Below are 16,524 nucleotides of genomic sequence, written 5' to 3' on the forward strand. Positions count from 1 at the left end.
GGGGGGAGGAGAAGGGAGGCGGTCGGGGGGAGGAGAAGGTATTGACGTTGTCCGAGATGCTGGCGGAAGCCGATCTGATCCCTCCGGCCGTGGCGATGAACGAGGCCCCAAAGGTGAAGGGCGCCAGGGCCAGGCCGGCGATGGCCGTGATCCCGGCTACTTTGGAAGGTGGCCAGGTGGCCGGCCAGGGCGGGGAGCTTCACCACGTGCTGCCAGAGGACTTCGGCGCCCCCGGTGAATACCTTGTTGAAGACAGGCAGGCCTCGGTTCACCTTGTTGGCCAAAGTGGCAAAGGACCTGTGGGGAGGGGGGAGATGTCGGTTCCAACTTCCCTGGAAAACAGACGGATAGACGGCCTCCTGGCACGCCTACCGGGAATCGTCCCACTCTTTAGATTCTTCGTCTGACGACAACTCGTCCCACTCTGGATGACAAAATGGGGAAAAAAGTGCCATCTATCACATATAACCCAAAAGCCTTTTAATGACCGACTGTGTGTGTGTGATGGGGGGTGGGGGGGTCACCTCTTTTGGGGCGCCATATTACTGGACAATATTGCAGGGTTTTTGGGTCGGAAAATAATAATTGCAGGGTGCACTTTGTCCAAACGGCCACAAGATGGCAGCAAGAGATCATATTACTGGGAAGTAAATTTCAAATCAAAGAGGATGGCTGAGTTTTATGTCGGGAAAATAATTGTATGGTGAACTTTTTCAAAACAGCCACAAGATGGCAGGAAGAGACCATATTAATGGGAAATACTTTTTAAATCAAAGCGTATGGGAGGCATTTTGGGTTTCAAGACCAATTGCGGGTTATGTCATTAATCTTGCCTACGAATAAACTAGTTTCAGGGTTAGGGTTATAGTCGATTAAAAGTCAAATCAATTAGAAGAAACTTACATAAGACGACATCTTGAGACAACTTGCGTTGGCGCCCAGAAGAACCTGTAAAGTGGTATGGATTGAGAACGTGTTTCCCAAACTACAGCTGCAGTACTTTTTACTTTGAAAAAAAATACAAGGCACAACAATATATATTATCATTTAAAATTGACAATATATAGTGGTAGCTCGACATACGAGTAAAATTTCGAGCAAATAATCTCTAGATACAAGACCAATTTCGAGATACGCGAAAGCAAGACATGTAGCCGTTTATGATTATAGCGCACTAGTCTTTTTTGCTGCATCTCTTTCGTGTAGAACAGTGTTTTTCCCCCCGTCACTCAGCGCAAATGGCGTAGCGATCTCTATTACGAGGAATATATATTACTTATCGTTGGCAAGTGGTCGTGCGTTATACCATTGTGAGGACATTTGTGTGCATCATTTTCAGAATATTTTGAAGGAAATATGAAAGCAAACAGCCCATCGATGGTGAAAATCAGGTTGGAAGCGGGATAAACAGCCAACCCGGTCGGCCGGGGAAAAGGAAGATATAAAAATGCAGAACACAATTAGAATTATGTTTAGTGTAAGGTTAGGTGAAACTTATTTTCCAAGTTTATTTAAAAAATGTTTTGAAACGAGCGTGTTGATGTGGGTTGGGGTCCATCTCTCTCTCTCTCTCCCCCTTCAAAAATCTGGACTACTATAAAACAAATTTTAATAACATTAAACCACTAGTTGTGTTACATTGTCAATAGATGGTGGATTAGAATACAACATTTTTCCAATCCAATATCTTGTTGTTGTTTTTTCCCAGAGGGTGGGAAACAATTAACGTCCAGCCCCCTTCGAAATCTGTATAATTTTAGTACTACTTTGACTATGAAGACCAGAATAATAGTAGGCACTGGAATAATAGTCGGGAGTGGAAAATTCCAAATGAATTCATAATAGTAGGCACCGGAATACTACTACTACCACTACTAATATTCATTATTTTTGGAATTTTCCACTGCCTACTATTATTCTGGTGCCTACTATTATTCGGGTCTTCATAGTAAACACATTTTGGTAATATTGAACTACTATTGTTGTGTTACTTTGAAAATAAATGTCGAATTAGAAGAAAAAAAACGTTTTTTCCAATCCAATATCCTGTCTTTTGTTTTTCAGAGGGTGGGAATAAATTACCCCCTCATTTCTCTGTCCGTATATCTCTCTTCCCCCTTCGAAATCTGTATAATTTTAGCACTACTGTTAAACACATTTTAGTAATATTAACCCACTAGACCTGTGTTACTTTGTTAATAAATGGCAGATTAGAGGAACGAACGAACTTTTTTTAATAGTCGCCATTTTGAACAAAAGCCTCACGTCCGGAATGCTAACATTTGAATCGCCAATTTCGACGTCAAACACGCCTATCAAAAAAGTTACAGGTTAAAATGCTACTAAACCCGAATGAACGTCCCACTAAACACAACAAAATAAAGAGAAAATCAATTGCGAGGAGAAAGCCAAACACCGACCAGACATGGCGGCCATGTGGTCAACACAGTAACTACTACGCCGATGAGTTGGGCAACATTGCAACTGCGGCGCATGTACAACACAGAGATACAAATAGCCAACTTTAGAGTTATTATGATAGAATGTACTCACGTCCTTTTACGGATGAACACAGTCCAAATTCTTCCGACAAACATTTGGAGCTCGCTAACATCGTGCTCCTCGCGAGTCACATGGCGAAAAAAGGAAGTGACGTCATTGCGTCCGCCTTCAAATGCGGGAACTATTTAGTTTCTCGCGAGATTTTATCCAGATTCACAGTTGTACTTCGGCAAATTCGACATCAATCACGCCTACCAAAAAAAGGTTACCAGTTAAAATGCTACTAAAGCCGAAAGAACGCCCCACTAAACGCAATAAAGAGAGAAAAATCAATTGCAAGGAGATAATTACCATACTTCAAAGCCAAACGCCGACTAGACATGGACGCCATGTCGTCAATACAATAACTACCACGCCCATGACTCGGGCAACATTGCAACTGCGGCGCATGTACAACACAGAGATACAAATAGCCAACTTTAGAATTATTATGATAGAATGTACTCACGTCCTTTTACGGATGAACACTGTCCAAATTCTTCCGACAAACATTTGGAGCTGGACAAACATTTGTAGCTCACTAACTTGTGCTGCTTGCGAGTCACATGGCGAAAAAAAGGAAGTGACGTCATTGCGCCCGCCTTCAAAGGCGGGAACTATTTAGTCTCTCGCGAGATTTTATACAGGTTGTACTCTGTAGGGGCTATAACATTTAACGTGCAAGTAGTATCAGAACATTGCCCCTCGTAAACAAGTATAATTATAATGATTAGCGAAAACATTTAGTGAGTTTAATTTTATCTCTATAGTCTCGACCTCCGAACATTTTGGTTGCTTGTTTATAAATTGAAGAGTTTAAAGATTGAGTTGACAGTAACACACTTCAAAATCGCTGTAAAAGATACATAAATAAATGGACGTTTTGTATGCTAACTCTCTCTCTCATAGTGGGCATGAATTTGAAAATGTGTGGGTGGGTTTCAGTTACAAAGGAATTTTTATATTAAGATTTTTTAAAGCTTGCTCATCTTTTAATCAACATGATTTAGTACCTAGGCCTCGAGATCTTTGCGGTTTCTTTTGCAGCTAGGAAGAAGGAATTATGGCTCTCAAGATAAGTGTGGAATGTATATAACGTACACAAGACTTGGGTGATATAATAAACAAAGTACATTTTCAGAGTAAGTAATGGGAAAGGTTTGCAGACTGGTGAGAATATATATGTATTTTAACAATCACTTTAGTATACATTTACGTACCACTTCATTTAAAATGTCCAAACCTTCCTTCCGGAACTGGAATGATTATATGACTTGCCATTTTTTATCCACCCAGTCATCCAACCACATTATATTTTTTTATATTTTGATTCTCTGGCTATTATACGATTTAGCTTTTTTTAACATGGGGGAATAGTTGATTCTACTGTTATTATTAACTTTTTACCTTGGTTGAAATATTGGGGTTTTGCAAACTATGAAAAAGTACAGCAAAGTGAAAGTCATCTTTATGAGTATTTGTCTTAGACCTCCCCCACCAGAGGTCACATGTTTCAAAGTAGAAGGCCCAATCATCAGCCCGTCCAATTTTCCAGGACTTGTTACCCCTGGGGCCCTGTCAGAAAACCCTCCTTTGGTAAAGTCCAGCTCTCTGACACCAACTTCTTCAAACTAACGGGACAGTGACGATGGTGAGAGCAACGGATGAGCGTGGCGGCGACTAGATGGACTCCACCTTGGCTTTTTCTGATGACACAAAGAGGATTTGATAAAAATCACAGGTAACGGGTTCTGGACATGGTGTTGCGGCACACACGCACCTGCGTTGATGAAAGGCGTGAGTGTGACTTTGGCCTTGGCCGTCCAGTTAGCCGCGCTTGACGCAAAGGAGCCCGATGACAGGGACGGCGCCGCCTGCTCCGAGGTGGCCTTCTTGGTGTTGTTGCTAGCCGTTTTGCTCCAGTCTGCCGCACAGTTAGTTCCCGTGAGGTTGGCGCTCCACGGCTCGCCCACATCAAAGTCGCTGCGCTCTAAATCCTCCCCATCGTGGCTATTCCGCCAAAGATAAAATGAAGCCACTGCCGTGCCAGTTTACAGCCACGTTGCTAGCGTTTCGCTTTTGTTTACATCTCCGGTTACCCGGCTCTAGCGTAGTAGCGTGTCGTCGGGCGGCGCCGGGGGAGATTCGGCCTTCCGACGCGAGGCGCTGGCTCTTAAAAGCCAAAAACCTGGGAGGCAAGTACGACCACGTACGTCGATGTGCCCCGAGTGTGTTCGGCAGCTTACCGGAGTTGTTGTCCACGAGTCTAAAGCGAGCGCAGCAAAGCGCGTGTCTCCACTGCTTCTGAACATTCTCTTTGAGAGCGCAATGGAAGAGAAAGATGAAGAGTCCTGCCGGCGAGATCATCCAACAAAAGGGGTCACGGGTCGCGCTTGTCACCGTAGACACGACGACCGGACCGAACGTGAGCACGGGTGGGGGAGGTGGGGTTCTTTGGGTTCTATGGCATTCCGACATTAAGATCAAATTTAACAGTTCAAAGCGTAGCCCGGCGACAGCTCGTGTCAAGGAAGCACAAGGTTAGAGCGCCGGGCGGAGAGTGAACAAAAAAAAAAGTGGACCCGGTGCGTATTTTGAACACGGCCGTCACCTTGCAGCGAGTTGAAGATGGCAAAGAGATAGACGAACACAAGGCTGACCGGCCCCCAGGCAAAGAATGCGAAAGCCCACGTCATCCCGAGCAGGAAAGTCAGGCTGACCACGCTGCGGAGGTTGCGTAACACCTGGGGGGGGGGGGGGGGGGGGAGCGAGAGAGAGAGAGAGAGAGATTGAGCGGGCAGGCGGGCAGGCGGGCGGGCGGGCGTGCGTGCGGGCAAGCACCGCACACCCGCTCGGCCGACGTTAATTGCCCCTCCGACAACCTGGCTACCTGGCAAGCAGGCAGGCAGACAGACAGACGGCTGCCTGGTTACACGTACCTCCTCCTTTAACGTTCGGTAACGCTTGCCGTTGCGTCCGCAGATCTGCAGCATGACCACCGCAAACATTGCCGCGTTGAGGAGAAAGATGAGGCAGAAGTAGGCAACGCAGACCACGTAGAACACCACGGCCTTCCGGATCCAGCAGCTGGGGTTGAGGAGAAAGATGAGGCAGAGGTAGGCAACGCGGACCACCGGTGGCGAGAGCCCATAGGAGATATTTAGCGTGGACGCAGGCCACCGGGCCTATCCGACCACTCACAATTGCGACGATCCCTCGCCAAAGGTTCCTCCCCCGTACTCCAAGGGTCCGTAGGAGTGTTTATCCACCGCCAAGACTGAGCCCACCAGCACGGCCGGAACGCCTACGGGCGAGAGAAAGGTTGAACGGGCCCGCCGGGACTATCGGGACCGTCGCCCCCGGCGTGAGCCCGCCGGGACTATCGGGACCGCCGCCCCCAGGTGACCATAGGAGCCCGAGCTGAACGAGAGATATTACAAAAGGAAAACTGAGGTTGCCACTTGAATTTGTAGATATCTGCAAAAATAGCTCCAAAAGATATTTTCAAACAGCTCTGCCTGGGAAGACTCTGGTCCATTTGCCGTGACCACTTTCCATTGATGTCTTCACATTTCAACCAGGATGGTTCATACGACAGAGGAGAGAAGTTGCTCCATCCATAACTCACCCCAGCCCAGTAGGCAAAACTTGAGGATGTATCTGCGCACATAAGTGTTGAAGACCTTGACCAGCGCGATGTACATGTGCACCGACTCCAGGCCCATCCACGTGAATGACGTCAACAGAAAGTAGTGGAGGAGGGCGGCAGCCGCCAGGCACGGCGCCTCGTCGCTTCGCCGCGACAACCAGCCGTTGAGCAGGAAGCTCAGGTTGAGGAGTAGTAGCGACGCGCTCAAATTCATCAGGATTTTGGACGGGTAATCTCGACGCAACTTCCTGCAAAAAAGGCGCTCAGGGAAGGGCAAACATTGGCCTTGGGGCCCAAGGGGCGGGGCTCCGCAACTTACTCAAAGGCCACGTACGTGAGCAGCGTGGCGGCCGAGAAGACGGCCGACACGCCGCAGCCCACAAAGGTGACGAAGGTCAAGATGCGGTTGTTACGCCCATCGATGTGCGGCGACACCCCGGAAATGTCCTGGGGGGGGGGGGGTTGGTTTTTTTGTGATTAGCCAGACGGCGAGAGCTCGGCTCGGCGCCTCGCCTCAGCCGTACTCGCACCATGAGGACGGCAAAGTGCGTCAGGTGATCACACAGGCAAATCGTCCCGTTGACGCCGGATTCCACGGACGGGCGGCACCCGGCGCCGTTCCAGCCTCCGGAGCCACCTGGCGGAGATGCGTCGCGCTCAGAGCCCGGTCACGTGCGTCAACCCACCTTGGAGTCCTCTTACCATTCGTGCCAAAGTCCCAGAAGACGCAGACTGGACTGACGACGCTCTGAAAGGAGAACAAAATTGACCAATCCAAAAGTTGGCGCCAGCTACAGCGGAAAGACTGACTTGAGGGGACAGATGAGCAATGTGAATCTCAACGGGATCCTTCAGGTTTCTGATGCTGCGGTTCCCTACGCTGCTGGCCACCACGTAGCTGACCAGCGCCCGGCCGTCCTGCTCCATCTGGGGTGGGTGGCAAGGGTACAATTTTGAAAAATCCACAGATGTATTGACCCGAGAACGCGAGTGATTGCACTCCATTTGCCCACTCGGTCCGGGAAATGACAAACACGACGGGCGAAAACGCCACCAAAGTGACACGCGGGAGACACGTGGATGAGTCTGACCTTAAAGAGACTGGCGGTAGTGAAGAAGAGAAAGTTGATGCGCGTCAGCAACGAATCCTCCGACCCCAACGGCAGCGAGGGCGGGAGCGTGATCCGTGCCAGAGGATTCCTTCCTTCAGATTTGAAGGCGATCTGAAAGTCGGGGGGGGGGGGGGGGGGATTTGGGATTGCAGAGAGGCCTACATCAATCAATGGTCAAAATATCAAAATGAGGAGTGCAACACCATCACATACCCTGATGGCTTAGAAAAGGACCCCAAGGTAAGTATAGTATAGACAAGTGTGCGTGGGTCACAATAAGCTCAGGAGTTGATTAAAAATATATAATAAAATAAGTGTTCAAAAAATAAATAAAACGGGAGTTAGTCAGTGCTCCTGGAGGATTAACGGATCTACTTCCAGAGATTTGGGAAGATCCGGAGAACACGGCTTTGCACCTGTGGATCGTTGGCATTGGTCGGGATAAAAGCGCTGAAGGACGTCCCGTTGAAGACGGAAGGATCGAAGGCCGACACTCCCAAGGCCAGGCGTTTGGAGCTGATGGTGACGCTGGAACCTTCAAACTGTAACTTGCCCAAGAGATGATCCACTGCCTTCAAGGCCCTGTCAAGAAGACAACGTGCCCATATTTCAAAGAAAATCAACTTTGTGTGCAAACACGGGATAAACATTCATCAAATGAAACCGGTGGCACCTAAGGAGAATGCTTTCAACATTCACGCTGTCAAAAAAGCAGTACCCGCATCACGCTGTCAAAAGAGCAATACCCGGCCAGCTAGCCACCTGTCTGAGGCGTGAGCCAGAGCGCCGTGGGGGCTGCTCATCACGTTGGAGATGACGGCCACCACGGCCGAGGCCAAGCTGCTGTTGATGTTGGCCACGTCCACGATCTCTTGCACTTTGCCCACCACTTTGGACACCTGAGGATCAAACCAGGGCGAGCGTAGGCGCCGACAGAGCCGGCCGGGGAGGGCCCGGCCGACAGGGCCGGGGGGGGCCCGGCCGACAGAGCCGGGGGGGGCCCGGCCGACAGAGCCGGGGGGGGCCCGGCCGACAGGGCCGGGGAGGGCCCGGCCGACAGAGCCGGGGAGGGCCCGGCCCACTCACCTCCTCCCGGGACAGCTGATTGTCGGCGATGGCGGCCAGCTGCGCGGCCACTTCTGCCGCGTTCTCTGCGGCCCGGGGACGAGACGGAACGGAATTGAACGCAAGCATTAGCCCTAGCAGTACCGCTAGCGACGGACCGGGGCTCATCCGACCTACCTGCCGACACCCGGATGGCGTCGATGTCGGTGCAGTTGCTAAAGTCGGCGGCTGACCAGAACGTTGAAAAGTTGCCAAAACTTATTAAGCTGGGGGATCGGGGAGAGACAAAGTTAGGGGAAAAGACCCACTTGACTTCATTTACGTGCGGCAAAGAGAGGCCGGAAAACGAGTACAAACATGACACGGGCTAACTTGACCTTTCCCCTATTTGCGTCTGGATGAAATGGCTGGGAAAGACACCAATAAGGCCAAGTCTACATAGAGGCATCAACTAATGGGAGAAGCAAGATATGACTGGCGCTAGGAAGCGCCGGTTCGCCGAGCACAAACATTTGGAAAGAACTGACGCTAGAGGCTCGCGACTTCTTGCTTCTGTAGTGAAATACATTCCCTAATTCATACTTTGGTACACACCACATGGTACTTTTGTGAAAGAAAAAAAAAAGTCTCCCCAAATGGAAAGTGTGGCTTAATAAGAACGTCACCAGCTGCGGGTGGCGCTCCGTTCCTTGTTGGGGAAGCAAGGGAGAAAGTGGGCCGCGCCGGGTCGACTCTGCGGCCAGCGATAGTGGACAGAGTGCTCTTCCGGACAGTGCTCTGACCGGGCGACAGACAAGAGCAAAGAGCACATCATCTGTCAGTGGCACGGAAAAGCCGACAGCCGAGTAACAAAAATCAGGATTGTGAAAAAAGGAGCAATTCATGAAAAAGAACAATGACGTTTTTTCTCTAAGACATTACAAAAGTCAAATAGGTCAGAGACATTTGGTGTCCTTACCCAAGGGGCTGACGTGTAACGTGTGAGCGCGGACTTCCAGGCCGGCGGCGCCGATGCGAGGGGCGGCGCCAAAGATCCTGTCCCTGACGTCGCCGATGTCGTCGGCGGTGGCGCGATGGCGTAGCAGGGCGCGGCAGAAAAAGCTGTGCGAAACCGCGAGCTCGTCGTGAACGCGGTCGCATCGCCACCACGCCCACCAAGCTGAAAGAAGAGGGCTTTCACCTGGAGCCCACCTGGGGCCGGACGCTGCGGGAAACGGAAGGTTAGCCCGACGCCGGCGCGGGGTCCTTCCCTCCCCTGACGAGCCGCCACTCACCTGAGCCGGACCGTCGAGGCGTCTCCCGTCCAGTTGCCCAAGGTCTCGTTCAGCTTGGGACGCAAACACAGAGCGGTGGGCGAAAGGAGGGCGAGAGGTGGGCGAGAGGTGGGCGAGAGGTGGGCGAGAGGTGGGCGAGAGGTGGGCGAGAGGTGGGCGAGAGGTGGGCGAGAGGTGGGCGAGAGGTGGGCGAAAGGTGGGCGAAAGGTGGGCGAAAGGTGGGCGAAAGGTGGGCGAAAGGTGGGCGAAAGGTGGGCGAAAGGTGGGCGAAAGGTGGGCGAAAGGAGGGCGAAAGGAGGGCGAAAGGTGGGCGAAAGGAGGGCGAAAGGTGGGCGAAAGGTGGGCGAAAGGAGGGCGAAAGGTGGGCGAAAGGAGCGCGAAAGGTGGGCGAAAGGTGGGCGAAAGGTGGGCGAAAGGAGGGCGAAAGGAGGGCGAAAGGTGCGCAACCTGCGCCCTCCCAGGCCAAAACGGCAACCCTACCCAAGAGGTCAGCGTTCCCTCCACGTCGACTGCGGTCACGGTGGAACTCTGGTCACGCACCTCCACGGCCAGTCTGTAAAACGTGGTCTCTGTGCACAGGGCGGAAGAACAACATTTGGTCTTTTTCAAAAAGTCTCATCTTCAACTCCAACGTGATGGTGTGATTGAAAGAGAGTTGCTCCTAGTTTGGCCGCAAAAGAAAAAAACAAAACAAAAATTCAAAAAGAGAAGAAACAATCACAAAACCAATTCATCGGGTGCAAATGCCAGCCAGCTACCACCAGCAACAGCAGATAAGCCCCACGCTTGCAAACCGTCGCCGACTCCCACCACGGCCCAGAAGCATCGATTGACAGGGAGATATTCATGCCAAAGCTTAATTTTTGATTCCGGTGATTACAGGCGGTCGACCTACTGTCCCCGGTCCCGTCGTGGCCGTGCTTGTGAGGACACGCCCCCCAGAGCCCCGCGGCAACGCCGTTTGCAGAGCGACAGGGAGGAAAGTTCTTCGGAGGAAGCGTGGCCGATGTCGGGGCGGGCACTGACGGAGGACCCGTGCGTGGGACGAGTGGGCTCGGAAGGGGCGATGCGGCTCCTTCCGGCGGAGGAGTCGAATGGGGGAGGGCCGGAGTCAAATGATGATGCGGAGGAGTCCAACGAGGAGGGGCTGGAGTCCAATTGGGAAGAGGCCGTGACGATGGAGGAAGGACACTCAAACCAGGGAGCGGAAAGGTCACGTGACGAGGAGAAATGTGGAGAGGCGGCCAAGAACCGGTCGCCTGACCACGAGGTGGCACGCCAAGACGGTGAGGTTGCGGCGAGCTCCAATGTGGAAGAAGCGGGTGGGGAGAGGAGGCCAAAAGTGAAAGCTCATTATCAAAATGAAGGTCGGTCACGTGCGTGGACGGGGGCCCAGTCTCCGCCCTCATTGTCGTCTCCACCCTCATTGTCGTCTCCTCGATCGTCGTCGCCTCCGTCGTCGTCGTCGCCGCCGCCTCCGTCGTCGTCGCCGCCGCCTCCGTCGTCGTCGTCGTCGCCGCCTCCGTCGCCGCCGCCTCCGTCGTCGATGGCCGATCAAAGGACGGAGCGAAAAGGCCCGGTTGGGGACGGAAGCTGAGAAAAACTCCCCACTTCGGCGGTGCCGTAGAAGTCACCGAGAGGCCCGCGCGAGGCAGATGGCCACCACTCCAAACTGAGGAACCAAGAGTCAGCGTCGGAGGGGGAGCCGCCGATGAGCTCCCTGCCGCATCTTTTGGGGTCCAAGCGCGCAGAACAGACGTCAGCCCACGCGGCCGGGCCCAAGATTGTTCAGAAGTGGCTCCGTCCGCCCGGACGGGGAAGTCGGCGCTCGTCATCCTCCAAAGGGCAGAGGTTCCAAAGTCTCCTCGTCCCGTTCTCGGGGAGACGCCGTCGGAGGGAGAACGAGACGCCACGGTCTTGTCGACCGGCGTGGCGGACCTCGCCGGGAGTCCCGTGGCCCGCGGCCGTTGCCCGTCGGGCCCGGGAAGGCCCGGCCGCCCACCGCCCGGCCGCCGACCGTCCCGTGAGATCAGCGGCGTGGAGATCAATGCCAGGAAGGGCCGTCGGCCGGGCGACGGCGGACCCGGCACTAAAGAGGACGCCGCTTCCGATCTTTGAGGGGGGCCCGGTTGCCTCGGGGGGCGTTTCTCCCGGGGGGGAAGTCTGGGGGCGACGGAAGCGGAAACGCCAAGACGGCTCCGCCGCAAACTAGAGGCGGCAGCCTTTGCGGAGCGCCCGGGGACCGGCGACAGAAGGGACGCCGACCGGCGCGAGGAGGCGGGGACGTCGGGCCGGGGTGGTCCCAGTTGGCGCCGTTCTCTGACGGGTGCGACGTCCTGCTGTATAAGCGCCGCTGATCCCAGGAGGAGGAGATGCCGGCCGTGCACACGTGACAGGAAGGAGACAACAGCCCACGTAAAAACAGTGCCGGGACACAAAGGTTATCGGCGCCATCATCGATGGCAAAGTCATAAACTTTGTAGTGTGTGAGCCGGGTGGCGAGTGGCGAGTGGCGAGGTGACAATCCACCTCTCCTCCTTCCTTGCAAAACTCACCGGGTAACGGATGGGTAGTTGGCGGCAAAACTCTACGGGTTTGTGCGCCTCAACTCTCTTGAAATTAATTCCTGTGAGCCCTAAGTTTCATCATCAGCCATCACAAAAACCTCCAGAATAATTTCAACATTTTTCACACTGCCCTAATGTCTCCAAAAGTGGATGTCTGCTACCAACACGACATTTAGACTCCAAGGGGGAGCAGAAAGTAAAAAATGAGGGGAAAGCCAAAAGGCTGCTCAACGCAAAGAGCAAAAGGAAAGAAAGGTTAAGTCAGCTGATGAAGTGGCGGAGCACCGATGGAGTGGGGGAATGAGTGAGTGAGTGAGTGAGTGAGTGAGTGAGTGAGTGAGTGAGTGAGTGAGTGAGCGAGCTACCTACCTTTGGCATTTGTTGCATTAGTAGCATGGATGATGTTAGTGGCATCAGCGGGAGAGGAAGCGGCTGCGGGAACGAACGTGGCCAGGAGAGACGGGACAAGGGTTAGGGTGACCGTCACGGCTTCATCTTCGTGCCATGCGCGCGCAAGCACAAACACAGAGACGCTCGGGGTCTAGGGCACGCGGGGCCGGCGAGCTCCGACCGAGTAGGCCACACGGACGGACGGTCGGACGGCGTCTTCAATTTCTACCTGATGGACATTCCTGGCGGGCCCGCTCGCACTTGGCGTGGAGCGAGCCGTCGCTCGCCGGCGTTGCGCCTGAAAAGCCAATGAAGCAAAGGGTCATGGCGTGACATCACCCACACCACTTTCCCCACAGAAACCTAACCGAGACGACGAGGAAGCCAAAGAGAAAGGAGCGAGCGTAGAGATTTCGGACAGAAAGGGAGGCCACGGGAGACGACGGCTAGAGACAACCCCAAAAGAACAGGGACAGATCAAGCGTGTGACCGAGAATCGGCAGTGCGGAAACTGGAGGGGAAAAGTCAGACGGCAGGCACAAAGGTGCACCCGGCGGAGAGCCACTCACTGCAGCTGAGGGTGGCGTCCGTCCGGGCACAGGCGGGCGGTACGTGCCAAAAGCCGTTGTCCCAGTCGATGACATTCCCGGCCGCGTGGCAGGCCAGCGTCTCCAGCTGCCCCGCCGTCATGGTGTAGTTCCACAGGCGGACGTTGTACACGTTGCCACCAAAGCCACTGGGCCCTGATGCGGAGACGACGGGCAACGCTTAGCGCGCCCAGCGTGGCTCATTTCAAACGGGTGGAAAACAGATCGCGGCGGGGTCGTCGGGGCCCGTCGGGGCCCCTCTGGGCGCCGGCGTTCGCACCTCCCAGGCCAAAGGTGCCGCCGCCCGGGACGGAGCGTCCGGCCGAGTCCGAGCAGGTCTCGCTCCAGTGGTCGCCCTTGAAGTAGACGCCCAGGCGGCCGCCGGACGACTCCCACAGCAAGCACAAGCCGCTCATGGACGAGGTCCAGTCGGCCGGGCTCACCACAGAGTCCAGAGAGCAGGTGGCGCCCCCCAGCACCAGCACCACGCGGCCGTCTTCGGCGCCAAGCGCCAAGGTGGGGACTCCGTCCGCGTGGGCGTACGTGAAGATCCACTCCGCCTGGGGCGTAGACCGTGGCCGCCCGGGTTAGGAGACGTGGCAATCCCGGCGGGGATGGGGTGGCTCCGAACCGCGGCGGCCGCTCCGCCCCGACGCTCACCTGCCGCGCCACCCCGGCGCGCTCCATCTCCAAGCAAAGGGTCAGTTGACCGAGCGTGGGCACGACCGCCGAAGACGCCACTCGGGCCGCCGGGGCATCGTCGCTGGCGACGCTCACCTTCAGATTTCTCAACGCCACGGCCACTGCCGAGGAGTTTAGGGGGAAAAGCGGGCCGTGACCACCGAGGGAGCAAATCAACACCACGGCGGCGGATAGCACGAGGAGGCCAGCCGGCGGACAAGACGCCAAGACATTGGGAAAAAAAAAAGAGAGACGAAGACCGTCGGTCCGCCGCCGCTGGCACTGGGCCACGAGCGGGACTCGGCTTCACTTCCGGGATCCCGCCATCCTATTTCGTTCCTGTTCCGCCGGCGCGATATTCGTGGGAATATCCAATGGCGCCGACGGGCACCGAGGGCTCGCCGCCGACACCACCGGGGGGTCGGGCGACCGGCAGAGAGATAGAGAGAGAGAGAGAGAGAGAGAGAGAGATTGGCGGCGCCGCCTACCGTGTCTGAAGCTGATCTTAAAGCCTCGTTTCTGGACGCTGAAGTCAGAAGTGAAGCGGAGCTCCATGGCGTCGCCGCTGGAGTTGAGCACCAGGCCGGCGGCCGTCAGACCGCAGAATTTCACCTCGCCGCTTCCCGTGCCGACGACCAGGCGGTCGTAGATGCATCCCGGCGCCTCCTCCAGCTCAAAGTCCTGGAAGGAGATCTGCACGGCGAAGCCCGGCGGCGCTCGCAGCTTCCAGCGGCAGTTGGCGGAGTTGCCGTAGTTTTGCGGGTAACAGGGCGACGTCAGCGCTCCCTCCGGCTCCGTCCGATCGCCTCCGCACTCGGACCGCTCGCACCCGAGAACCGTGGCGCCTGGAAAGGAGCGGACGCGAGGGCACAGATGGAAGGCACGTTAAGAAAACAGACGACGGAGCGGGCCGACCGAGCCGCAGCCGGCAAAAGGCCTCGTCCCGAAGGCGCGCGGCTGGACCTTTTGGGAAACGTGGCGGCGAGCGGCCGCAAAAGGAATGCGCCTGTGTCGGTCAGAGTGACGTCACTACGCTGTCAGAGGAGTGCTTCCCCCCCCAAAAAAAATGAAACATCCAGCTCTCTGGCCAGGGGGTGGGACTTCCTACTCCCTGGGGCGCGCGAGTGAGGAGAGCGATTGTGTGTCTGCGTGTGTCAATGTGGCCTATGTTCTTTCTACAAAAAAAAAAAAAAACACACACACACAGAGACAAAATGCTGCTCGTATAGGAAGAAGTGGGGGGGGGGGGCGCAGGGGTTTTTGCGGTTGGGACCGCTGGGAACTTTACGAGTGTACTTGGCCAGAGGCTGCTGCAAGTGTATGGAAAATATATTACACACGTACACTGACTCTTGCGTGCGTGCGCGCGCTAGCAGACTCTGTCGGTTTGAATAGGTAAACAGAACTCTACTCTCTCTAGAAGGGCGGCTAGTGGTTCGGCAGTCTGGGGTTGAACCCGAGCTGGTGGATAGTTGAGGCATTTTCAAAACCAGTGTGTCCATGACATGCTTTTCGAAAAATGGCCAACTAAAGATGTCGGGCTCGACGTACGCCGCGCCGACGTGTTCCGTGGCCGGTAGAGGGGACGGTCCTACCGTGGAGACGAAGCCCCGCCCACATCAGGATCACGGCGAGCCTCACGACTCCGCCCGCTCTGCGCCGCGCCGCCCTGGGGACAGGAAAGGAAGGAGCGCGTTAGTCGGCGCTATTCATCTGACCGATTACAATGACGTCGAGACGCCGCCTTTGATGAATATTAACGATGTGACGCGCTGGCGAGACCGCACAAGTCTTCTTTGTCAGGTCCAAACCCGAGACACCCCCCCCCCCCCCCCCAAACCTAATCCAGCGATACCAGCAAGATCAGCCATTTGCATTTGGGATCGGGATTCAAAAGTTTAAAAGCAGTGGCGGCTGCAACCTCATTTGGAAATTGGGCCAGGTCAAAGGGCAACTAGGAAATTCGTATATACATCATATGTCATTCTTTAGGGATGCTTTGGAATTTGATACTGGTATTTTTTCCTCACATTGAAAAAAAAAAAAGAGCGGTGCAACATTTGACAACCCGAGATAAGAGGTCAAGCTAATCTTTTGTCATCTGAAAAATGTTCTTCTGCAAACGATTGACCATCTGAGCAGAAGCTACACGGTTCCTTGGCACGGAATTGGAGTCAAAAAGTCGACAAGAGCTGGGAGTGGAGGAAGTTCGAAAAGGAGAACGGCGGCCAATCGGACGGACGGCCACAAAACTTTGCCACAAAGACGGCCAGGAAAGAAAAGCCCGTAACTCACATTAAAGAAGTTTTCCGTCCGGCGTCGTCGACTTTCTCTCCGCAAACGGCATGTTGCCTCCTTCTTGGCTTTTTCTTCTTTTCCTCCAAAACGTTCCGCTCCGCTCTACAAACCTTAAGAGGGCTGCACGCTCACTCTCCCTCACACACACACACACACAAGAACACAGCCCAACTGAGAAGGTGGGGGAAAAAGTGGGGAGGGGGCCGAGGGAGACTGGGAGGGGGAGAGAGGAATGAGGCGCTCTCCGGGGCGCCCGCCAGGCGCATTGGATTGGCTGGACTCGAGCCGGCGCCGTCAGAGCTCCGGCAATCCACCGTTTTACGGGCCGACTTTTGCCTGTGCAAAATGTGAGGGAAAAAA

At 54.5% G+C, this 16,524-nt stretch overlaps 1 protein-coding gene and 1 long non-coding RNA gene across 3 annotated transcripts; both read right to left on the minus strand.

The window, feature by feature from the left end:
- Positions 1-402: 402 nt before the first annotated feature.
- On the minus strand, positions 403-2,666 carry LOC144192199 (uncharacterized). Its single transcript, XR_013325072.1, has 3 exons — positions 2,554-2,666; positions 904-948; positions 403-424 (listed from the first exon to the last, which is right to left on the minus strand). It is a non-coding gene; the product is annotated as an uncharacterized LOC144192199 (long non-coding RNA).
- A 1,034-nt stretch (positions 2,667-3,700) lies between these two features.
- On the minus strand, positions 3,701-16,315 carry adgrg6 (adhesion G protein-coupled receptor G6). 2 transcript variants are annotated; one of them, XM_077711261.1, is made up of 29 exons: positions 16,162-16,315; positions 15,462-15,535; positions 14,355-14,711; positions 13,846-13,988; positions 13,466-13,745; positions 13,168-13,341; positions 12,828-12,896; positions 12,578-12,640; positions 10,122-10,210; positions 9,642-9,694; positions 9,548-9,571; positions 9,326-9,468; positions 9,033-9,144; positions 8,545-8,633; positions 8,389-8,453; positions 8,065-8,201; positions 7,719-7,884; positions 7,282-7,413; positions 7,001-7,117; positions 6,893-6,938; positions 6,721-6,827; positions 6,510-6,637; positions 6,170-6,438; positions 5,743-5,845; positions 5,481-5,628; positions 5,153-5,285; positions 4,788-4,892; positions 4,322-4,465; positions 3,701-4,247 (listed from the first exon to the last, which is right to left on the minus strand). In XM_077711261.1, coding segments are annotated over exons 1-29 (3,498 nt in total). In that variant the 5' UTR covers positions 16,164-16,315; the 3' UTR covers positions 3,701-4,221. The 2 variants fall into 2 exon arrangements, with proteins under 2 accessions (XP_077567387.1, XP_077567394.1); XM_077711268.1 differs by lacking the exon at positions 12,578-12,640.
- Between the last annotated feature and the right edge of the window lie 209 nt (positions 16,316-16,524).

This window comes from Stigmatopora nigra, chromosome 2, assembly GCF_051989575.1.
Source record: "Stigmatopora nigra isolate UIUO_SnigA chromosome 2, RoL_Snig_1.1, whole genome shotgun sequence".
Classification (NCBI taxonomy): Eukaryota; Metazoa; Chordata; class Actinopteri; order Syngnathiformes; family Syngnathidae; genus Stigmatopora; species Stigmatopora nigra.